The 25,623-nt window shown below is 36.8% G+C and overlaps 1 protein-coding gene across 1 annotated transcript in view; it reads right to left on the bottom strand.

The window, feature by feature from the left end:
• Positions 1–9,739: 9,739 nt before the first annotated feature.
• The window catches only part of SPINK5 (serine peptidase inhibitor Kazal type 5), a 79,435-nt gene continuing 63,551 nt past the window's right edge, over positions 9,740–25,623 (bottom strand). The window contains exons 27-33 of the mRNA XM_041767289.1: positions 23,962–24,089; positions 23,084–23,156; positions 21,851–21,978; positions 20,876–20,972; positions 15,926–16,056; positions 13,016–13,103; positions 9,740–10,060 (exon numbers count right to left, since the gene is read on the bottom strand). Of these exons, the coding sequence (XP_041623223.1) occupies positions 10,052–10,060; positions 13,016–13,103; positions 15,926–16,056; positions 20,876–20,972; positions 21,851–21,978; positions 23,084–23,156; positions 23,962–24,089 (654 nt within the window). The 3' untranslated portion in view covers positions 9,740–10,051. The remainder of the gene's footprint in view (positions 10,061–13,015; positions 13,104–15,925; positions 16,057–20,875; positions 20,973–21,850; positions 21,979–23,083; positions 23,157–23,961; positions 24,090–25,623) is intronic.

The following is a 25,623-nucleotide window of genomic DNA, read 5'->3' as shown; positions in this document are numbered from 1 at the left end:
GAGGGTCTCATCTTCAACAAGACTGACCTGTACAATGATGACTGGTTGTTAATCCAAGCTAGAGTGTTAATTTCATTTGTCGAGGAAAGCTTCCTTATTTCCTTGATTTATGGGCAGCTGAAATCGTTGTACCCTGAACTCACCTACCTGAACTGTCTTGCATAATAATCCTCTGGTTTCTTAGCAAATACAACAGCATGTCTATATTTGAGAACCAGTAGAATCATAGGTGGGGTAAAGAGACATTAGATGAAATGCACAAAAGTTGAAATAGGAAATAGGAGCAATGAGAACATTTCATGAAAATGCACAGTAAAACACAATATGAATACTAAGTACTGTAATACCTTTTCTGGAGTTTGAAGATAATTTACAGTGTTTTATGAAAGCTTGTTGAATGACTAAAAGAAACTTGTGAAATATGCAGACCAGGATTATTGCTACTTAGCAGATGGGACAACAAACACAGAAAGTTTAAGAGTTTTCTATTTAGTCAGAGTTAACAGTTGGAAAAGCCAGTTCTCCAGAATCCTAGACCTATACTTCTCTCATAATTTTTTTTTTTTTTTTTTTTACTGAGATAGGCTACTTCAGTAACAACAACCAATATTTATACTTAAAATCCAATTTTTAGTATAGTGTCTCATGCTTCTTAAGATCATAACCATGATATTCTGTTTAACACATTCTCCTGCGCCCATATCTATATATGTACGTCCACCCACATAACTGACATTTTTTCAATAGTGATTGAAGGCCTGGCCTAATGATTTCTAATTACTTAGCACTTTCATCTCCATTACCTCATGTGAAGACATCAGCTCTCCAGAAGATAGAGTTAATGTGGATTTAAGATACAGTTAATTCTCAAAGGACAAACTCAAAGATTGGAGGAGTTAAGCAAATTGCCCAAAGCAGACAGCAAGTAAGTGATAGAATCTTGACCCAAACCAGATTTTCCAATTTCAGAACTTATGACCTTCCAGTAACTGGTTGTATTTGTTTCTAATTTTTTAAGTTGTGTCCCACTCATTCATACTTTCCATTCTCCAATACCACCTCTTTTTCTCAGAAATAATTCTATAATTTTGGCTTGTGCTATTGTGAAATTTGAATACTTCTACTGTATCCATATTTCAGTGCTTCTTCAGCATTTGAAATATGTATACTACAATGAGATGTGCTCCAGAAACTTTTCTTAATGGGATAAATGATCTTCTTCCCAAGTCATAGTGGAGCACCTGCTTAGAGTGATCAAATTCTGAGTAGATAACAGAAATGAGAAAAATGGCTCAGTCATAGTAAAGCTGGAAATGTCAGGAGCAAGCACCTGGGTCTGTGCCTTTCAAACTTTTCATTATTGTTATTTAATTAAGAAATGGAACTTCCCCTCCTTCCTGAATGTAATTTTGTGAGGCAAGCAAGAAATGAAACAGATCTTTTAAAAAGGCAGACACTAAATAGAAACAAGACAGAATTAAAGAGTCCCTACGTTTCCACCACACAAATCCATGCAAATCCATTTGGAAACTGATCTAGAACACACACACGACAGGAAGTGAGGCCCTGGGAGGGAGAGTATCTTGTCCACTCAATGGACACTCAGTGAAACAGATCCCCAGACCACTCAGTGAAACAGATCTCCAGATTCTAGTACAAGATTTGCTCTGTTATGCCATATCTTCTCACACCATTACACCGCCCTATGTCACCATGGGATTTCTGCTCCTACTTGCTTTCCCAGAGAACATGAGGAACAATCTGCCACCTGGGTCCTAGACTCCATTCTCTACTGCTTACTAGATATCCTCTTCCTGATATCCCATAGGATCTTCCAGTTCAACATGTTCCTAGAAGGCCTTGTTGCTAAATCTCATTTTTAATGTTTCTCTCCAGTTTCACTTTGTTAATATCTATCAGTAGCAACTCAATCCAGGAAAATTTAGTAATCTTCATTTCATCTCTGATTTTCACACTCACATCCAATCTCTAACCAATTACGTTTTAATTTGTATCTGTATCTTCCTCTCCAGGAAGAATATAAGTGTTTTTTCTTAGTTTGTTTGCTTTATTATTATTATTTTTTAACTTCAGAGTTCAAGAATAATAGCTTATAAATCTACCTCCAAAAAAAAAAATCTACCTCTCACGTTTCTTCCTTTTGGGATGACTGAAATATTAACCCTGTCAACAAATTCTAAGAAGACTGCATTTTTCTTTCCTCCTTTTGCTACCTACTCAATAACTATCTAAGGACAATGCTCAACATCACTCAGCATCAGGGAAATACAAATCAAACCCACAATGAGATACCACCTCACACGGGTCAGAATGGCTAAATTTTACAACAGGAAACAACAGATGTTGGCAAAGATGTGGAGAATGAGGAACCCATTTACACTGTTGGTGGGAATGCAAACTTGTAGCCACTCTGGAAAATAGTATGAAGATTCTTCAAAAAGTTAAAAATTGAACTACCCTATGACCCAGCAATTTCATTACTAGATTTTTATACAAAGGATACAAACATAGTGATTCAAAGGGGCACATGCACCCTAAAGTTTATAGCAGCAATGTGCACAACAGCCAAACTATGGAAAAAGCCCAGATGTCCATCAACAGATGAATGGATAAAGATGTGAGATATATATATACCCATATATGTATATATAAATATACATACATATATGTATGTATACATATACATACATATACATATATATAATAGAGTGTTACTCAGTCATCAAAAAGGAATGAAATCTTGCCATTTGCAACAATGTGGATGGAACTAGAGAGTATCGTGCTAAGTGAAAGAAGTCAGAGAAAGACAAATACCATATGATTTCACTCATATGTGAAATATAAGAAACAAAACAGATGAACATAGGGAAAAGGAAGGAAAAATAAAAAAAAACAGAGAGGGAGACAAATAATAAGAGACTCTTAACTATAGGAAACAAACAGAGTTGTTGTAGGGGAGGCAGGTGGGGGCATGGGGTAACTGGGTGATGGGCATTAAGAAGGGCATTTGATGGAATAAGCACTGGGTGTTATATGCAACTGATGAATCACTAAATTCTACCTCTGAAACTAATAACACACTATACAGTAATTAAATTGAATTCAAATAAAAAGAAATTTTAAAAAATGTGTAGGATTATGTAAACTCAATACCATCACAACACATTGTCCAGATCAAAAGTTACTTTAAAGTGACTTCAAATCCATTCCTATTTCCAGTTCCTTAACAGGTTTAAGGTTTTATTTCAGAAAAAGCGTTGGTTGTGATTCTAGGGTAGCCAGTCCTAGGGGTGGATGTTCTCTGTGCATGAATTCTTAACAATCTCCAATATGATCTGACGCCTAGTAGGGGTGAGTTTTGATCAATAATGTAGATATACAACATTATCTATTCCCTCTTTTTCTCTAAAATTATGTCTAATTCCAAATCTTCTGTCAGGTTTTGGGAACATTTGGTCTCATTCATTATTGAGATTGGTGAGGATCTGAGATGGTTACACAGTGCACAAGAACATGAGGAGAGACCCTCTAATCTCTGGACAGTCATGGCTGCTGCCTGCATCCTGATGGTCCAAGCCAGACATAAATGGTTCCCTTCCCTGAGGTAGTTCCCTGATTCTGTGCCACCTATGGGAGGGGGTGATTTTTGGTTGAGATTGAGAACTCTTGAATCCAGGGTTCAGCAGATACCTTTTATAGTCATACACTCAGTAGTCTTTTGCCTTTTGAAGATGCTACCAAGCAGCAGTGTTAGTGTTAGAACTTTGTCCCTTTCATTTCTCTTGAAAATTTTATTGCTTCTACTTTAGTTACTTTCCAAAGCACACAAGCCATTAAGAATATTTTCTTGCCTATTATTTATGCTTTTGTCAGTTTTACTCAAATATCCTCTAAGGCAAAAGTACACACTGTTTTCTTTTAGCTTTGTGTTAAGGGGGAAGGAAAGATACAGGGAAAACTAGTTAATAGCTTTTTAACCATTGCTTTTATTGTTGATGTGTTATTATTTCTTGTTTGACATATTGACATTAAAATGACTATCAACATTCCATTCCTCTTTAGAATATTATCTTGTGTTTTTAAGTAAATGCTAATCTGGGGTCATGTAGCTCCACCAGCAATCCTCCAGTGGGCACTTATAATTGGAACTCCTTCAATTGTCTACTCCTCTTTTGAGTGCATAGGAACAGCCCCTGGGTAGAGAACGATGTGGCATTTCCTGCATGATTTAGCCATGCCTGTCCTGTGACCAAAGGTTGGGACTTAAGCAAATATCCTCTGTGAACACAACTTGTCCATAACTCATTTTTAGAGACCTTGGCAACAGGAGTTCTGGCAACTTTGTCACTTAAAATTCTAGGAGCAAAATGGATCCAGAGCTAAGAATATGAGAGTTGAAAACTTTTCACTTTATTACTGCTCCTAAGACTTCTTTCATGTTTCATGTTTAAGTCAAGCCATTGGAATTCACTTTTCATTATTAATCCCATTTCTATATGTTAAAAAAATCAGCATGTGTACTTTCTTCTGTCATATGTTCCATAGATCTGGAATTGAATTATTCCACAAATAAACAGAAGTGACCATTTCTGTAGATAATGAGCAATTTTCTGGATCACTAGATGCAAAATCCATTTCTCTGTCTGAAAACATATCGGATAGATAATATTTGTATGAAGATGGAACTGGGGTTCATGAAGCCAGAGGGAATGGTGTAAGGAACACAAGATTAAAAAACACTTGAATTTGTATTTCTGATTTCGACCCACTTGGGTAAGCTCAGAAAATCACTTTCCCTCTCCAAGCTTCAGATTTCCATCTATGAAACATGTTGCATAAATCATATCTAATTTTTCTCTAGCTCTGTCAATTTGAGATATTATCAACCTGAAATAAAATGATCTTTTCCTGATTGCAATCTTATCAGGACATGTTACATATTTAGCTGATAAAAATCAATTAATTAGCTGAAAGTACAATGTCAATCACAACAGTCCACTTCACAGTGTATTTTTCTGGGGTCATGCTACTCCTTGCATTTCTCTTTAGCTGCAGCTTTTGCTAGTTTCTGAGAAAAGACCTCATGAATTTAGCCTTTTAGGCCAGGAGGAGAAGGGGAGATATATCTTATAAGATCATATTTTCATATAACTTGTTTGTTACAGCTATTAGCGTCAGCAATATTTTATTTGTACCAGGAAGGGAATGCAGTTCCTTCTCTAAGTTCCTCGAAAAATAATGGTCCTCTTTTATTCTTGTAGGCTTTATGCCATTGACCAGAACTGAGAGTTTCCATCCAATATTCCCTTTTAAAACTCTTATCTTAAGGGTCTGGTTTTACTCAACAACTTTTAATAAGCAATTGTTCCATGCCAGGCATTGATTGTACTAGGCACTGGGGATATAAACATGGACATTAAATGGTGTCTTCTCTTTAAAAAGTCAGTCTAGTGAGAGAGATGTACTTCTAAATAAGCAAGTACACAACAGTGACAGCAGGCCATGCAGGTATGAGGACTAGATGTTATGGGAGCATATCAAAAGAATAACTAATTTTTATTCTTTTATTTAAAAATATTTATTTTTAGAGAAAGAGAGAGAGAGAGTATGCACAAGTAGGGATGGGAGGGAGGAGCAGAGGCAAAGGGAAAGAGAAAAACTTAAGCAGGCTCCACACCCAGCAAGGAGCCAGATGTAAGGCTCAATTTCACGACCCTCAGATCATGACCTAGGCCGAAATCAAGAGTCAGATGCTTTACCGATGGAGCCACCCAGGTGCTCCTAACTAATTTGTATTCTAAGAGGAAAGGGGTCATGTAAGGTTTCCAGAAAAAAGCTGTACCTTCAATGAGCAATAGCAAATTAGAATTTGGAGGGATGGACCTTGTGAGTTGGAAGGAAAACTGGGAGAAGGACCAGGGGTGGATAAAAAGAAGATGTTAGGAAGGGACATTTAGGAAGAAGTTCAAGAAAATTATTCAAGGTAGAAGGGAGAGAGGACAATGTAAGAGTGGAGGCTAGAGAGATGAACGGAGGCCTTGTATGTTAGGAAGAGTGTGGAGTTCACCTTGGGAGCTGGAGAAACCACTTACAGGTTTTAAAAATAATGCCATCAGATCTGGACTTCAGACCATTATTCTGCCCACAGTAAAGAATGCAGTGGAAGGGAGAAGACAGAGGCAAGAAGATCATTTATAAGGGTGCTGTGTTCAATCATCAAGTGATGATAATGGCTTGAACCAGACTTATCCATGGTGACTGACTCTATGGGGGATAAAAAGGGTGGGGATAGACAGAAGCCAATGCCTAGACAGGTTTGTCTCACTTTGCTTTCTTCTAGTACAGTGTGGTTACTTAGTAGGAGTTTTCAAAAATTCAAACTGGGGAATTAAATATATCAGTGTTTTGAAGAGGTCATTTGAAGTTTTTTTTTAAAAATAGAGAGCTGTAAAGGATGGAGACAAGCAAGTCTGTTCAGAGGTCATTAGAAAAGTCCATTAGAGAGAAAAAGAGCGTCTAAAATACAAAGCGTCAAATATTACAAGTACTGTAACAGATTAGAATGGCAAAAGCACACTTTATTTTCTGATAGCTTTGTGACAGAGGGCAAGGAAAAATACAAGGAAAACTAGTTAGTAGCAAAGAATCATCTAGAGGAAGACAGCACATCATCCCTCAAAATAATATGGAAGGAGCTCTATGGTCATAGGAATTTCCATCAAGGATGACAAATATTTATTTTGACTTTTTTCCTGGGACTAATCCTCATTTGACAAAGTCTTCCTCTCTGTTCTCTCCTCATACTCAAAGAATGAGTTATAGTCACAGGTTATTTAGATAGAACTTTAATTTCAATGCTGGAAAGAAAAAGGCACCTGTGTGCCATAATGGCATCAGAGAAAGAACAAGAATATCTTGCTATGCCTTTTTTCCAGGAGGTAAACAGATAGCACTCATCACTGTAAAGGCCTCAGGACATATTCACTTCATTTACCATCACATCTCTGTATAACACATGAGACTGGCCTTGATCAAAATCAACCAAGAAGGCCACAAAGAATATTGGATTGGGGTACAAATCTGAGTCTTACTGTGTGCTTTGTTCAGCTTCAAGCACATATTAAATGTTTAGAAATGTCCATATTTATTATTTTCTATTATTCTATTTTCTTCTAGTTCTATTTTTATTCTCTATTATCATGGAGTGAGAAATGTGTTTGGTGCTTAAGAGCATAAAAGAAGGCCAAGAGACCAGTAAGTTACAAAGAAGGACAAGAGACAGATTCTTACCCACTACTGAGTTAGAGCCCACAGGTCAAACCTGGCCCACCACCTGTTTTTATAAATATACTACTACTGGACCACAGCCATGTATATTTATTTACGTAATTTAAATTCATTATTTATGCAACAGCATCATTGAGTGGTTTGTGACAGAGGCCTTATATCCCACAAAGCCTATGATATTTATACTTTGGCTGTTTACAGAGAAAGTTTGCCTACCTGTAGCCTAGACAAGTGCTCTCCTAGGGTGTTTCTGAAGCCTTGAGAGAGGAAAATTTCAGGTGAGTTCCTTACATGAGAAAATAAGGAGTTTGATACTGTTAGATCTCTGAAAATCCATATTATGAATATAGAATCTGAAACAGCATCAGTTATAGAGAAATGTGTAAGTCTGTGATTGTAACCAATAAGATGTGTTAAAGTTTTGCTTTTTCACTTCTGACTCAGGATCATTTATCACTTCCAGGGCTAGAATTTTAGGGCTGGTTTGTGACGTAGGTCTGGTTTTCATTTGCCTCCCATCCACTGAACCAATAACTCAAGAAGCAAGTAAAAAATTAGTTCACTTGAAAAAAAAATTAGTTTACTTCATATTTAATGCAGCTTTTTTGTTGTGACCATTTTGACACAGATGACATTTTATATTCACCTCTACTTTAGGTGAAATAAACTTCCACATTCACATTCAACCCCAATCCTTGTACCCCCATTCTAACATCTAGTTTTCTTGGTCCCCATCCCATTCCTGATGTCTGCACCTCCCCACTCTACCCTTGAGCATCCCTGAGTCACTGGGTCTTTCTCCATCCCCTTGTCTCATCCCATTCCAGACCATCCTATCCTCTACCTCACCCAAATCCTAACCCACACTTTCTCTGGTGCTCAGAATGATTATCAAGGATTGTTTAAGTCTTAAGTGTGAGATAACAAAAATCTTCTGTGCATATTACCTAATAATCATAACCATCATAAAAATACTAATGAAAGAATGTAAAGGGTTTGTTTATAACTCAGTAAAATGTTCAAAATGACACGAAAAAAGAACTACTTATAAAAAAATAGTAGGTCTTAGCCATGGTATAACAGAGTTTCTGGATTTCCTAGAACTACCCAGGAAGGAGATACAATCTCATGTTGCAGATTCTCTAAACCCTTCCCTTACATCCTGGAATTGCCAAAGAAAATAGCAACAATGTTTTCTCACTTTTTTTTTTTCGGAAATGACAGTATTTTCATGCTTGAAAAATGATTTACAAGACTTCTTTTTTTTTCTGTTTTCTTAAGGATAACATAGAGAAAAACCCAGTGTAGAACTGATTTTCAGTTACAAAGGACAAAGATCACAAAATCCTACTATAATTACCCTAGAGACAACTTCTCTAAAAGAAAAGGGAAGAAGTAAAAAATACAAAATCAACTTCCCAAATCCAAGTAGAACTGTCATTCTGGGTATAGTTCTTCTATAGCTGAGAACAACTTTAACTGTGATAGAGTCTATATAGATTTCTCCTGCTAGGATGTGTTCAGCACCAACTGAATATCTGTAAGTGAACAACGTAACTGGGTATGGTCATAGGAGGCCAATATCAGGATGCTGAGTGTGACAGAGTTTCAGCCCTGAGGCAGGGGCTTACAAGCCATCCCACCCTATCCCTACCTGCTGCTTGTATTCCCTGGCTGATTCCTCATGTGCATGAGCTCACTGTCTGGTTTAGTGGCCTCTAGCTATATGTAGATAGGTATTAAGCAGTTGAAATGCAGTTGGTCAAAACAGATATGCTGTAAATATAAAATACATATACTAATATATCAAAGACCTGGTTAAAAGAAAAGTTTATATTGATTCTATTTTGAAATGATAATAGTTTTGACATATTGAGCTACATACAATTTTTATTAAAGTTGATTTTACCCATTTTCTTTTGTATCTACTAGAAAATAGGAGGTGACACGTGATTTGAATTCTATTTCTCATGGACAGTACTGCTCTAGAGACAATTGACACACTGGTAATTCTCATTTCCTTTGTCTTGCCCCAGACCATGGGTCCAAGGTCCTGTCAAGAGGCAACATGACTGAATATGAGAAACTACTGGTTTGTGTCTTTGGATCGTTTCTGCAGCAGTAGTTACTCTCTGTGGAAGTACACAAGCTGGACAGGAGAGCTGGTAAGGTGACAGCTACTGAAGGTAATTCATAGCTGGTTTGACCTTATACAGCTCTTGAATACTGGGGAGCCCATACCTCCCTCTTCTAGACACTCCTTCCCAACTATGACAGCAAATTGAATCTGAAAAAAAAAGTGAGCATTCTGTGTCCACCAATAGCTTAGCAAGACAAAAGGGTAGAGTTTTTTGGCTTCTGTAAAAAACAAAAATAAAACAAAACAAAAAACAAAAAACTCCACAACATTCCTATTATCCAGGCAGTGAGAAGGAATCCCAGAAATGGTGTTCTGCTGGGTTTACGTTTATTGAACAAGTAGTTGAACAGACAGCATTGTGATCAGGAGATTTTCACGCACAGACAGATGGAGATGTCTCTATGCCCTCAGATCACAGAATCTAGGAGGAAAGAGGATGGGAAAGACTGCAAGTCAGTGAGTTCATTCCCCCAACAGCTTTGTATTATTTTCTATAGTAAATAAGACAACCGCTGAAGAATTATTTGTCTATACAGATGGTGAGGGTTAGGCGAGTCAGAATTGGGCATATATTTTCCCTCATGGCTTTCACCAATTCTTCCATCATTTGTCCTAGAAGAGAAGATGGATAGGTTAGGTGCTAGAAACTGAATATTATAGAAATGTGGGCTACATATTTATAGGTATACTGTAATCAAAGAAATCCATAGATCCCTGCAATCTGCCAAGAACTCACCACTTACCATCACTTTCACATTTTATTCAATTGATTCAATGAGTCCTGAGCAACTAGTATACATTACCTGTGGAGGGAGATACAAATACTAACTCTGCCTTTGATCATGTGTGATCCTCATGGTAATGAAAAGATGTAGGTGTCAGTAACATACCACAGAGGAGGGAACAGAGCTCCAGAGAAGGTCAGTGGCTTGCCAAGGTCTCACACTGGGTCAGAACTTAAATCTAATTCCTCCAACACTAATGCTTTACTACTATAGTTTGTTTTAGGCCATTAGAATTTAATCATCTACCTTCCTTGCCTGAATCATCCAATATTCATACACTCTTGAAAATCAACATCTAAAGTTTTTTTTAAAAAGAAGGTAAGGGCCTCAGGAAGTTTTTATCCATATAACTGCACATTGTCAGCCAGTACAACTGGAGCATCAGTAGCATTATCATTCCAAACTCAGACTTCCATTTAGTTCTTACTTCCACCCTAGGAGATTTCCTTTGATTTGAGGTTCACAATCTATGGTTTTGTTATATCTCTGAAAATCTTTGTCACGGAATTGAGAATAGTCATTTATTATTTCACAGAATGATATTGGTATTTTCCTTAACATAGAAATTTCCTTAAAAAATAAAAATAAAAAATAAAAATAAATTTCCTTTCATGCTAGCTAATTTTTATTTAATTGAGATATATACTTCCTCTTCTAGAGTCCCTGGTTTTCAGAATTTCCTGACAACTCAGGGATGGTGGCAGAGCATAAGCTTGAAGCCAGAAGATCTGCACCAGACCCAAAACATAAGGTTGAATAATTTTGATAATTGCAGGATCTCCCACAGGCTGATTTTCTGTGAAATGAGAAAGATAATAATCCTTGTCCTAATCACAGGTCTACATGAGGGTGCACACAGGAAAGAGCACATAAAATTCCGAGTTACATCAATCTTAGTAGTACTGAGTAATAGAAAATACTTAGATACTAAGCATCATTACGCCATTCTAGGATCTTCAGTCTATTTTTCCAGGAAAGTTGTGACTGTCTGGCCTTTTTTAAAATTCATTCTTCAGATTCCAGACTCTCTTGGAGAACATTTCAATACAGAAGCAAAGTTCAGGCAATTGGTTTCAACCTCAAGGATATGCATGCATAATAGTCATTAGAGCAATGCTGGGCCATGACCCACTTGGACCACCTTGGTGTATCGAAGATCATACCACTGAATCATACAGAGGGAACTGAACCCATGCTAAGGACACCTTTTGTTCTAATGATTTATTCCATCATCTAATACCATAAATAAGTCCTGTCTGCTACATCATTCTAGTGAAAAGAAAACATCCAAAAATGAAAAAGAAGAAACCCTCTTACAAAATCTTTTATGCTTAGCCCTGTCAAGATTCTTCTTTATTTTAATAAATACATCTTATCAGTATTATCCTATGACAAATTTCTCATAAAGTAGTTTTTGTCAAGTTGTCTACATGGGATTACAGCAAGATGTAGTCTAAAGTGTGGTCTTTAGGATTCACATAAAGGTTATTTTCAGTCCTGAGTTATATGTAATCAGGTATATTTGTGAGATGGGAGAGATACTATATTCTGTTAATAAAATAAGGAACAAACCACTAAGATTTTTATGGTCTTCTGCTTTCACCCCAATACTCTGCTTACTTCACCTGGCCTTTTAGCAGCTAATGTAAAACCAAAAACACTTAGTTTACATCTCTTGTTTTTCCAGTTTCCCATATCAAGACTCACTGAGTAGTTCTTTTGAATGTGGCTCATCTAGTATTGCTTAGGAGCCCTAAATCTGGCAATTCCCTTATTGCCAGAGCTTTTTGTAGTAGTGGAATGGAATGAAAACAGTTGTGAATAATAATAAATATTTACTTAGTAAATGTACTCTATTACAATATTTTATTTTTATTGAATATAAATATATTTTAACATCAAATATAAAGTTATTAAACTATAACTCACTATAATTATTAAAAATACATAAGCACTGTGCCAGGTCTGTTTCTCTAAGTTTACACTATGGACTCTTCTTTTTGTCTAAGTTCATACTTTGGTCTCTTTGGCATAAGAATAATAGTGATAATAATAACAAATGCCATTAGTTTGTAGACACTGTGCCAAATGCTTAAAAGTTAATATTTATTGAGGATTTTCAATAACTTAGTGAGACCTTTGGTCTAGATCTTTGATTTGCCAAAGGTCTCATATATGAGGAATATACAAAACTGGAATTTAAACCCATATTTACCTGGAAACAAACATTTTCTCTTGTTTGAAAATGCCTATATTTTCCCCTAAGTTATATACCATCTTGCCTGGGGAAGAGCATCCTCAAATGCAATCAAGAGGGAGAATGGCAAACCTGATAATGTTTATCAAAACATCCTTCTGGGATTTAAATGAAAAGGCCAGATTTTCATGTTGGGAAACAGTTGAATGCAGTGTGAAGCGCAAGAATATGGGAGTTACACAGAAATAGTTGAAATTCGGTTCTGTCACTCTGTGACCTCTTGCAATCTTTTCTTATCTTTTTATGGTAAATCACATACTTTGCCAAAGTGTTATGTTAGGAACATTGCTCATAATCTATTAATGATCCCAGTTAACAGTAAACATTTAAAAATATTAACTATTACAATTTTATTCCCACATATTGCAGTGATTACTTATCTTTACAATGAAGGATGTGACCAATTCTGGGGTTACCTGACCCAGTATCACTTCCCTAGCCAGAGAAATGTCCATCATTTGGTGGCAGACACAGAAACAGAACCAACTCACTCTGGCAGTATCATCATAAACACAGTGTACTTACAGATGCTGGAACAGGGAGCGATGTTGTTTCTGGAATGTTCTCTTCACACTTCCCTTCACTGCGTATGTGTGTATTAGTTTGACGTATTCTGAAACAGAACAGAGGAAATTAAAAAGATGGGAAAATTCACAGTTACAATGAGAAAAAACAAACAAGGATCAACGTGGGTGAAATCTGGGCATTAAATCAGAACTGAAATGAAAGGTAAGACCCAGGATCTGAATTCAACTACTTTCCAGTAGGGATCACCCAGGTTTTGTCTCTCTCTTCATATTCAGTTCCAGATTCTTTCCTCAGTGCTGGATTCATTCCATCACATTTTATTCACCTATATACTCATGAAATCGTTCAATGTTAGAAAAAACTTGGGGACCATCTATTCCAAAAGCCATCGTTTTACAAATAGAAAAACTGGATCCCTTTGAGAAGCTTCACCGTACTGATACCGATAATGTGGGATTACAAAATACAATACATATATATATAATAAAATATATAAAATATATATAGAATATGGATTATATAAAATACAATAAAACATCATCATATAGTATGAATTTTATAGCTGGAAAAAGTCTTAAAAGGTATGCATTTTTTAAAGATTTTATTTATTCATGAGAGACACAGAGAGAGAAAGGGACCTAGGCAGAGAGAGAAGCAGGCTCCCTGAGGGGAGCTCAATGTGGGACTCAATCCCAGGACCCTGGGATCATGCCCTGAGCTGAAGGTAGATGCTCAACCACTGAGCCACCAAGGCATCCCAAAAAGTATGCATTTTAATGCTTCTCTCTTAAGAAATATTGCATATCAAACATCTGCTTGTTTGCTTCTGGTACTGGGAAACTCACTGTCTATCAAGGTAGTTTGACTTGTCTTTGGACACTGCTCAAGTTGAAATGACTTCCCCCAAAGACCACAGAAATCAATACTATTTCCCCTTGCCAGGGATAGTCTGGATTTCCCCACCATAAAATATACTACCAGTTCCTTTAGCTAAAAAATACGTCCTGAAGCATGATTTATTAATATTTTTGCCATCGAAGTTTCTGACTCTAAAGTTCCCTTGACTAGAGTATCACTTGATATGGGTTTCCACAGTTAATGGAATGCTTAAAGAACACTGGATGGATAATTTAGGCCCTGACATTTACAATAAAGGGAAGTTGGAGAATTTCTGGCCTGAAGATAAGGCATATATAGTAACAAATTCCTGAATGGTTCCATACATATACTAAATGGAGATCTCTTAATTTTTAAAACTCTTAAGATCCATGGATGGATTTAAAGAGGCTTGTGTGCCCATAAATATTATGTGCACAAATTGTTAATGTAGCTTCATTTTCTTTTTTTTCTTTTCTTTTCTTTTTTCTTTTCTTTTCTTTTCTTTTCTTTTCTTTTCTTTTCTTTTCTTTTCTTTTCTTTTCTTCTTTTTTCTTTTCTTTTCTGGAAAGAGGTAGCTTTCTCCATACCATCAAAGAAATTTTAAGCCCCCAAATGTTTAAACAACTACTGTCTTGGATATAAGAGTAGTGCAGTGGAGAGAAAAGAGAACTGTAGTTAGATCCCATCTGATCTACTTTCTAGCTCTGTGACTTTAAACAAATTACTTGGACTCTCTGAGGCTCAGATTAGTTCTCTGTACAATGAAAATAATACCATGTCGAGAGGATTCAGTGAGAGGAATGTGCAAGTGTCTTAACTACAGATGTCAGAACACACAGGGCACTCATATTTAGATGTTATTCTAAGTATATGAACTGTAGAGCGTCCCATCCTCACATTCTGGGCTTTGCTTATGGTGTCCTCAGAAGGCAAGAACAGCATGGACTATAATGTAAATCTGGGTGGGGTGGAGTGGGGTGGAGGTGGGATGGAAAAGTCAAGATTTGTCACCACGCTTTCACTTGAAGCTGGTCAAACATAAGGCATGTCAATGGAGGTGAGGGTAAGACAGTATGTAAACAGAAAAGTACCAACCAAAGCTAAAACCTATAATGATAGTATTAAAACAAATCCCTTATATTTAATCTCAAATAAAAATGGCAATTCTTCTCAAAAACCCAGTGAAGTCAGCTGGCCCAGAGAATGGTCTACACTTGTCCAATGGAAAAAATGAATCTGAGAATGATGAAATAATATGCCCACAGATGCACAGACAATAATAAATCTGAGCACCCACTCCAAGTCCACCATTTGTTCCAGGATGCTTTATCTTGAATGATACCACTTCTGCTTCAAGAAGAAGACTTGGAGAGGATGGGAAATATGTGACTATCAGGTAGTCATAAGGCCCAGTAGAAATTATAGGCTGGGCTGACTCAACATAGCAATGATTCTCAACCTTTTTTCTTTTTCTTTCTTTCTTTCTTTCTTTCTTTCTTTCTTTCTTTCTTTCTTTCTTTCTTTCTTTCTTTCTTTCTTTTCATGAGACACAGATTGAGAGAGAGAGAGAGAGAGAGAGAGAGGCAGAGACACAGGCAGAGGGAGAAGCAGGCTCCATGCAGGGAGCCCGACACAGGACTCGATCCCAGGTCTCCAGGATCACACCCTGGGCCGAAGGCGGTGCTAAACTGCTGAGCCACCTGGGCTGCCCCTTTTTTCTTTTTACATCATGAATGGACAATGTTCACATTCCCGTGAGTGTATATGGGCTAATAGACACTTTCTCTAATTGTTGTAACCTCACCACTTTCTTTTCCACTCAGTAAAGTATATAAGCAATTTAATCAAAAGGATAACCTCTCTATTTTATATTTGAATAAGATCATCCACAAAATTTGAATTTTTAGCTGCTAGGATTAGTAAATTGGTGCAACACACCTCAAATTGATATGAGTGTAGATCTGTGGGGCATCACCATAGTCAAGAACTCTACGCTTGAAGATATAATAGTGCAACTTATATACTTACAGGTTTTCATGACAGAGCATGCAGGGATTGTTGTATGTCTGGCCATCATCACCACAGACAGGCTGTAAATTTTTTGGGCAAAGATAACCCATCTTTGGCAATACTCGGTAGTGTTTGCACATCTCAGAATCCTGAAGAAGTAAAACATAAATCAGATTTATTCAATGGCACTCAAGAGAGATGGGCTTGGAAAAAATCTTTTGATTTCCTCAATCACATCTGAAACATTAGTAAGAGAACTGTAGCACAGATCATAGAAACTCACTATTTAAAAATCAACAACACACAAATAATTCATGACTTAAAGTGATCATAATGGAATGTAGAAAGGTTTTAAATTGAATGGTAATGAAAATATAAACTATCAAATCACAGCAGCTAATGCAGAGATTTGAGGGAAAGTTATAACTAAATACATAATTGGCAAAGAAGAAAGTTTTCAGATCAATGATCTAAACTTCCATGTCAAGAAGTCAGTAAATAATAAACAACTTAAGCTCAAAGAAAACAGAAGACAATAATAATACAGAATAGAAATTTATGAAATAAAAAACAGAACAAAGCCAAACACTGGTTGTTTAAAAAGATTAATAAACTTATAAGCCATTTGCAAAACTGATTGAAAGGCAAGAAATATACATTACCAATATGAAAAATAAAAAGAGGGTTTCACTATATGGAGACCATTAAAACAATAATGTGGAAATGTTATAGCTGTATCCCAATAAACTTGGTAACTTAGATTAAATTTAAAAATTCCTTAAGGAGCACCTGGGTGGCTCAGTGGTTGAGCATCTGCCTTTGGTTCAGGTTGTGATCCTGGGGTTCTGGGGTCAAGTCCCACATCAGGTTCCCCACAGGGAGCCTGCTTCTCCCTCTTCCTATGTCTCTGCCTCTCTGCATCTCTCATGAATAAATAAGAATCTTTAAAAAAAATTTTTTACATTCCTTGAAAATCACTTTTTTGAAACAGAAGAAATAGAAAATTTAATAGTACCATATGTGTAGGCATTCATTCCAGAGGCATAAAGAAGTACCTGTTTGCTAGTTTATTTGTTTTGATAAATAATTCAAACATCCAGGGGTGCCTGGGTGGCTCAGTTCATTGAGCGGCTGACTATTGCTTTCTGCTCAGGTCAGGATCTCAGGGTCATGAGATGGATCCCCGCTTTAGGCTCCACACTCAGTGTGGAGTCTGCTTGTCCCTATTCTTCCCCTTCTACCCCGTCCCCATTATTTCTCTTATGAGAGAGAGAGGGAGAGAGAGAGAGAGAGAGAGAGACAGAGACAGAGACAGAGAGAGAGATTGAGCACATGCACTTATGCACATGCATGCAATTGGGGACAGGAGCAGAGGGGGAGAGCAAGGGGCTTTGACAGGTGGATAGATCCAGGGTCTGCTCTGAAGGTGGAGTCAACCATAAATGGTTCAGAGTTGGTATATTACATAAGAAAATACTAAAGATCCCCCTCTCTCTAAAATAAAATAGATAACATCTTAAAAAAATAATTCAAACATCCAATGGAGTGCTTTAGATTATGGTGAGTTCCATACTGATAGATATTCAGGGAGAATTTAGACAAACACCTTTTATGCATCGCTGGCAAAGGTAGGACTAAACCAGATATATCCTTAATATTATTTCAGGTATATGCTGCTACAAGGTTCAAAACTACATTACAAAGAAACAACAACAGGCTACCTCTCCTTTTTTCTTACATGGTACAACAACTCTGAAACAATTATGGTTGATTCCACCTTCAGAGCAGACTCAGGATCCAACCACCTCTCATTACTTCTACCATTACTACCATGTATAAACTGGCATCATCTCTCCATTGATTATTGCTATGACTAACTCACTGTCCAGATTTTGCTCTTGCCTCCCTGTAGTGTATTTTCAACATACCAGGCAGAGTTATTCTTTTTAAAAATAAATCAGATCACATCACTCCTCTTCTTAAAATCTTCATTCAGAATAAAAAGTCAGTATCTTTAATATGGTCTACAAAATCCTGTATAATATGGCCTCCTGTTACTCTAATGACTTCCTCTTCTATGGCTCTCTCTGAGGTCACTCTAGTTCAAATACACTGGATTCCTTGATGTCCTTTGACTCCTTCCTTGGGGCTCTGCTATTCTTTTCTTGGAATCCTGTCCTCTTACTTAACACATATGGCATCAATCCCTTTAGACCTTGGTATAAATGTTGCCTCAGAGTGCTTTTCTACATAGGCTACTTAAAATTGTACCCCCTCACCCTGATCCTAGTATTTATTATATCATTATTTTATTTCATTTTCACCTTGGAGTTATATCTTATTTGTTCACATTATCTAGTATCAATATTCTTCAAATACAAACTCCATGAATGTAGAGAGTTCTGTTTGCTTTGCTTCTGTTCTCATACACATGAATAATGCTTGGAAAACAGTAGGTGTTCAATAAACACCTAGAATGAATGAATGAATGAATGGATGACAAAATGAATAATGAATATGGTTCTCTTCTCCAAGAGAAAGCTCAGCTCAAAAGCAGATGGTACATTAGGAAGAACCTTGAGGCCCCTGGTCTGCTGGCAGTATCTTATTTCTTGACCTAGGTGCTAATAACACAAGTGTGGGCACTTTGTGATATTGCAGTTAGCCTCATGATATTGCATTTACACTCATGATAAGCATACTTCTTCTATATGACTATTATACTTCAGTAGAATGTTTTTTAAAGATGAACAGATTTTATTATTTGTAATAGTCAAGATATGGAAATGACCTAAGTGCCCATCACTGGATAAGTGGATAAAGAATATATGTCACCTTCCGCCCCACCCGTACACACACACAGACACTCCACTGAAATATTATTCAACGAGAATAATTATTCTTTCACTGAATATTATTCAATGAGAAAGATGGAAACCCTGTCACTTATAACAATTTAGATGAATCTTTAGGACATTATGCTAAATGAGGTAAGTCAGAGAAAGACAAATACTGTATGATATCTCTTACATGATATCATAAGATGCAAACTCAGAAACAGAGTATAGAATGGTGGTTACCAGGGAATGGGATTTGGGGAAATGGGAGATGTTGGTCAAAGGGTACAAACTTTCACTTACTAGATGAATAAGTTCTGGGGTATAATACGTGGTGATTATATCTAATGATACTGTATTATATCCTTAAAAAGGTAAGTCTTAATATCAAATGTTCTCACCACATACACAAAAATGATAATTATGTAAGGTGATGGCACTAGTCACTAACGCTACAGTGGTATCATTTTGCAACATGAAAGTGTACTAAATTGGGGCACCTGGGTGGTTCAATAAGTTAAGCTTCTACGTTCAACTCAGGTCATGATTCCAGAGTCCTAGGATCAAGCCCTACATTGGGCTCCCTGCTCACCAGGGAGTCTGCTTCTCCCTCTCCCATTGCCTCTCTCCACAAACTTGTGTGTACTCTCTTTCTCGCTCTCAAATAAATAAATAAAATCTTTTTTTTTTTAAAGTGTACTAAATCAACACACTGACATTTTAAATTTACACTGTGTTATATTTCAATTATGTCTCAATAAAGCTAGAGGAAAAAAAGAACAGATTTTGTGAATATTTTCTCTTCATGTTTATGGGACTCCTAGGGTAGCATCTAATTTTCTAGAAATATGTAATTAATATGTAGTTCACTAGTGCAACTCATCTACTATCCTGCTTAAATTGGGCAAATAATAAGATAAAATTCATGTTTGACACTTTTCTTTCTCTTTTTTCTGGGTCATCAGACTAGCTGCTAAAGTTTCACTTTTAGAGGCCAATTTGATACTGTACTTTATGAATATTCCTCATGCTCTCCTATTCCCTTTCTTTCTTCTATTCCTGACCTTGGCAAAGCTCTAAAAAAGCAAACCTGTTAGGCTAATTTACACTAAGGTGTATGTTACTGATGGCCATGAGCTTGCATTTTGAATAAATGAGCTTTAACCACTGTGAATTGCTGATTGGTGGAATTTCACCAGTGTGAACATGCTCCACACACCCTTCTAGGCTATGGGCAAGAGGGTTGGTTTGGGGAGAGGGAGAGAGAGGGGGCTGAGTGAAGAGTCTTTTTGGCCTGATGAAATTCACAATCGAGGTTCCTAACTATTAATATGACCATATGTGCAATAAATCACCTTCATGACACACCTATATGTTAATTTTTCAATAATGTACTATATTGGCTTGGAACAGGGCTAATAACCTAAAAGAGCACAGAATAATGCATTGATGAGTAATCCCAGAACTCTCACTGAGCATGAAATACATAAAAAGGGTTTGGAGCTATACTGTATTACTCTTTCCTTTTTTTTTCTTTATAAAAAGATTGTATTTATTTATGAAACACAGAGAGAGAGAGAGAGAGAGGCAGAGACATAGGCAGAGGGAGAAGCAGGCTCCATGCAGGAAGCCTGATGTGGGACTCGATCCCTGGACTCCAGGATCATGCCCTGAGCCAAAGGCAGACGCTCAACCACTGAGCGCTACCCAAGAGACCCTGTATTATACTTTCCGAAGACTTTCTATGGAAATGAAGCTCATGGAAGGCGAGTGGCAACAGACTCCAAACATAAATGCATTAATATGGGGAATATGAATAATAGTGAAAGGGAATATAAAGGAAGGGAAAAGAACTGTTGGGAAATATCAGGAAGGGAGACTGAACATAAAGACTCCTAACTCGGGGAAACGAACTAGGGGTGGTGGAAGGGGAGGAGGGCGGGTGTTGGAGGGGAATGGGTGATGGGTACTGAGGTGGACACTTGATGGGATGAGCACTGGGTGTTTTTCTGTATGTTGGAAAATTGAACACCAATAAAAATTAATTAAAAAAAAATAAATAAAAAATAAAAAATAAAAAAAATAAAAAAAATGCATTAATAACTGGCTTTTCAGGAGTAGTCATTCTTACCAGAGAAGAACTGGAGGAAGTTGGGCTGTTTTCCTCCATAAATCTAACGTGGGATGGTTTTTTTCTATATCTTGCCCTTTCCAAAGCTTCTTTTTCACTACAGAAGAAGATAAAAAGTAACTTAAAGTTATAGCCACAAAGACTATCACCTACAACTTCCAGTGGGAAGCTAAGCAATCCTAAATAAAGTATGATAGAAACCAGAACATCAACCAGAGGACAATGATGTAAAGAAAAGTACACAATGGGGAACTGCTTTAGGGCACTCATCACTTAGTAGATCTATGACTTTGAACAGGTTGCTTAAATTCCTTGAGCTTAGCTTTTCTGGAACATAAAATGAAGGTAGTATTGGTAATTGCTGTTTCTAGGAACATACTACAAAGAGCTAAAAAAGAATACTGATGATTTTGATTGTGTTTACAGTGTTTTCATAACCACCATCATCAGTATCTATCATGTCCATTGGTCCCCAAATATGGTTATTTATCAAAGTAACTCAGAAACCCCTTCTAAACAACAAATTCCTTAGCCTTGAATTTTATGCCAAATACATTTTTGATGTAAAAATTTGTATTTCTGAAAAAGACTTCCCTGTTGAGTCTGATCTAGTTATGAAAAAAAGATTTGGAAGAATTTCTTGTAGCTATGATCCTGAGAGTTGAAAAAAAATTTTTTTTTCCGGTGCCACAGCTAGTAAATATCTGGGTTAGAATTCATATCTGGATTTCCTGTCTCCTATATCAGGTGTTCTCAACTTAAGGGCCTTGAATCTAAAGATTTATTTTAAGGATACCATGGATTCATGAGCATACACGTTTAATCCGCAGCTTCTAAAGGTGCAGTTCCCATGGGTCCTGTTCCCATGCTTTAATAAAAACAACCTTTACACCAAAAAATAAAAATTGAAAAATTAAAAAAATAACAATGCAATTACCCCACTAGCTGGAAGGGTAACAGAGTCCTCTTACTCACATGACAGCTCTGCACATGTGGCACTTGTTTTTGTATAATTCTCCATCAGCACCACTCACAGGGTCATTCTCCCGAGTGCATATGAGCTGGCCATTCCTCACGTACTGCCGAAAGTTACTGCACTCATCCTAGAAAATGAGAAAGGGAAAGTGAACAGGATTCTTCCCGTTTCTAAAAAAAAAAAAGAAGAAGAAACCCATAGTTTTAGAAAGTCCTTTCTTAGCTCTGAGTTCAGAATCATTGCACTTATCTTGGCAGTGGAGGCCAAGGAATGCCCAGACTTTAAACTTTCCATTCCCCACTTCATTCCAAACCTCTCTGCCTGGGTCCTGGAAATGCAGAGGGGAACACTTGATGGAGCTTGTCTCCTTCCTCCTTTCCTTCCTTGCTTCCTTTCCCTCATTTTCCACATGAGCTGTTCTCTTGACCAAAGGGCAATATTATAGGAATCTAATGCTACAAATATGATTATCACTGCAAAGTACTGAATGAAGATGTCTTCTTTGCAGCCTTGAAAAGTAAATAGAAAAGGCAAATCACACATGCACATTATCAATTGGTTGATGCTAAGAAAACTATCTGGAGGAAATAGAAAAGACATCAAGGAGAGAAGCTAAAGGGAAGGATTTGAAATTAGCTTATATTACCTGAATTGTAAAAATCAGTGTCAACAAGCTACCTGAAGCCTCATTACACCTTTCGTGTCAGAGGAAAGCACGTAATTGAGGTGGTAAGGAATTTTGCACACTATTTTTCTTTTTTTTTTTTTAAGATTTTATTTATTTATTCATGAGAGACACAGACACACACACACACAGAGACAGAGAGAGACAGAGACAGAGACACAGGCAGAGGGAGAAGCAGGCTCCACACAGGGAGCCCGACATAGGACTCGATCCCGGGTCTCCAGGATCAGGCCCTGGGCTGAAAGTGGCGCTAAACCGCTGAGCCACCCGGGCTGCCCTACACACTATTTTTCAATCTGTATTTCTCCCAAAGAGAGAATAGAGCAACAATTGACACACAGTGTGGGCAAATCCTCTACAAAACTGAGAAAAATATTAAACCTTAAAGCCAGATAAAAATGTTGTTATAACCAAAATGAAATACTAGCAAAGTCTATTTTCTTTGAAGCAAAACATTGGTATTTTTATTATCCAAAAACTGGAGGAGAATGTCAGATTCTGAGGATGAAAGGGAAAGCAGTTATCTTCGCATCTTTTAAGAAATGACCTTTGCATCGTCTGAGGGCTTGGCACTTGAATTTTCTTCGTCATTCTTTTTTCTTTCGCTCGCTTCTCGCTGGCTAAAGAATTAAAAAGGATAGGATTTTTTAAATAGGGTTCTTACTGAATTTTTTTTTTACTCAGCTTTTTAAATGAAGTATTTCTTCAATTCTAAACCTTAGCAAATCTAACACTGTTTTCTCATATCTCAAAAAAATATATCTGAAATACTTTTTTTAAATTAGTGATTCTTAATTCTTGAAATTTTCATAGTGCATTTATGGCAATGCTATCAACTTTAATAAATTCAGTTACCACACTGTCATCCAGAATCTTATGCTCCTAGAAGACCATTGCATTTTTTTTCCTTAATAAAATATTTGTATGGCTCTCATACAGAGTTGCTTCATCTTTCTTTTCTCTTTTTCATATTAAATGAAAACTGAACTCTCCAATATTTTCTTTATGTAGTTATATTGCTTTAAAGTTTATAAATGTTAAAAAATATAATCTTAAATCCTTGAGAAAACTCTATTATGTAGAAATTGTTTCCTATACATACAAGAGGAAGTGAGGCACTGCAAAGCGAACTGGCATGTCTCCCATTACTCACCTGATGTACTTCCTCTTTGAAAGCCAGGGACTTTGACACTATACAATAGCTATCTCCCTGTCTCAGATATTCTAGGTATGATTATGCTTCCTATCACAAAAATAAAAATTTCTTGTGAGATTGTTTTGGAAGCTCACTATCCTCTTCTAAAGTGAAGACCTCGTATGTTTTTAATGTGCAATGACCAGGGCCTAAAGTTTCAAATTAAAAAGATCTGTCTCTTCACAAATAAGCACAAAATATCAAACTGATTGATAAGCCTCTTCACGTACAAGATGCTCTGACACATAGCACACTTGTTGACGTGCATCTTGCCATCTGGACCTTGAACAGGGTTATTTTCTCTGGTGCAGATAAGCTTCCCCTCTCTCACCATACTCCGGAATTCGTGGCACTGATCCTGCCAAGAGGAACAGAGAAAAGATGTTGCCATGATAGTCTGATCTCTAAAACTTAGAACATAATTTGTGAGATGTAAACTCATAATATTTGAGGAGGGAAATAAAATCTAGAGAAAACAAAATTTTAGAGATGGAGTGTATGTCAAGGCATTTTATTCAATATCTGCTTAGGAAGTTAGAATCTTCTCAAAAGCATCCCCCTCAAATAATTACCCTGTCCCAGTGGAATTTCACTACTGCCTCAGGCAGTCTGTACTATGGAAATACAATTCTTAGCAGGCTGAGCCCCAAACCTGTCTCCCTGAAGCTGTATTCATTACTCCACACATAAAAAGCCCTAGAATGAACCAACAGGTGCTCTTTTGGCAAGACATTTATCTATGTTCCTCAAGAACAAAATAATTTTTAAAAAAATCAAGACTCCATTATTATATGCCAGGCATTTTGTTGTATGCTTTAACGAACTTCCTTTGCTTGTCACAAAAAACCTAGAAGATAAACACTCATTATTCTCATTTTATAGACAAGAAAATAAAGCTCAGAGAGATTAAGTAAATCAATGTTGGAACTGTGATCAGAAATCTGCTAACAAACTTTCTTATTTTCTGAGCTTTCACCTGGCAGAGAATACTACTAAACACTTGTAAGAAGATAAAGCTGCCTTTTATAGTCATTGAAAAATAAGAACTTTAAAAAGAGGACAATGGAACTGAGTCCACAGGATCTCTGATGAAATTTTTAGACATCAATAGAGATTTGTCATAAACTACCTGCAAGCTCAAAGAGCCAAAGGAGAGATATGGGGAGATTATCTTGAAAAAATACTGCTCGTAACCTAGATGGCAGTTTCCTTTCTTTCTTTCTTTCTTTCTTTCTTTCTTTCTTTCTTTCTTTCTTTCTTTCTTCTTTCTTTCTTTCTCTTCTTTCTTTCTTTCTTTCTTTCTTTCTTTCTTTCTTTCTTTCTTTCTTTCTTTCTTTCTTGATTTTATCTATTTACTTTGGACAGAGAGAAAGAGAGAGAGAGAGAGGGAGCATGGGGTGGGGGAGGAGCAGAGGGAGAGGGACAAGAAGACTCCAAGTTGAGCACAGAGCCCGACATGGAGCTCAACTCCATCACCATGAGATCATGACCTGAGCTGAAATCAAGAGTCAGACGCTCAACCAACTGAACCTTCCAGGTGCCCCTTTCCTTTCTTTAAATCATGATACCCATGAACAACTCCATATCTACTTTTATCTGCAGCATTAAAAAATGTTCTCTGGAATTGAAAACTTGATCAAAATATTAAATGTCTACAGCCATCATTTTGGAAGTTGTTAGTATCAGTTCCTTTTCCAGCTACACAAAATACTATGTGTATATATGTGTGTGTGTGTGTATGTGTGTTTATGATAGCACCCATCTGCCCATAATGCATTCTTTGCTTTATAAGTGCAATCTCCAGCTCTTATTACCTGTGTGTAGTTAACTTCTCTGAGTTTTTCTCAACTGAAAAACTGCAACAATATCACCTACTGCATGGATTTAGGGAG

The sequence above is a fragment of the Vulpes lagopus genome, chromosome 8 (assembly GCF_018345385.1).
Source record: "Vulpes lagopus strain Blue_001 chromosome 8, ASM1834538v1, whole genome shotgun sequence".
NCBI lineage: Eukaryota > Metazoa > Chordata > Mammalia > Carnivora > Canidae > Vulpes > Vulpes lagopus.
This window is presented reverse-complemented; position numbering and strand designations above follow the sequence as displayed.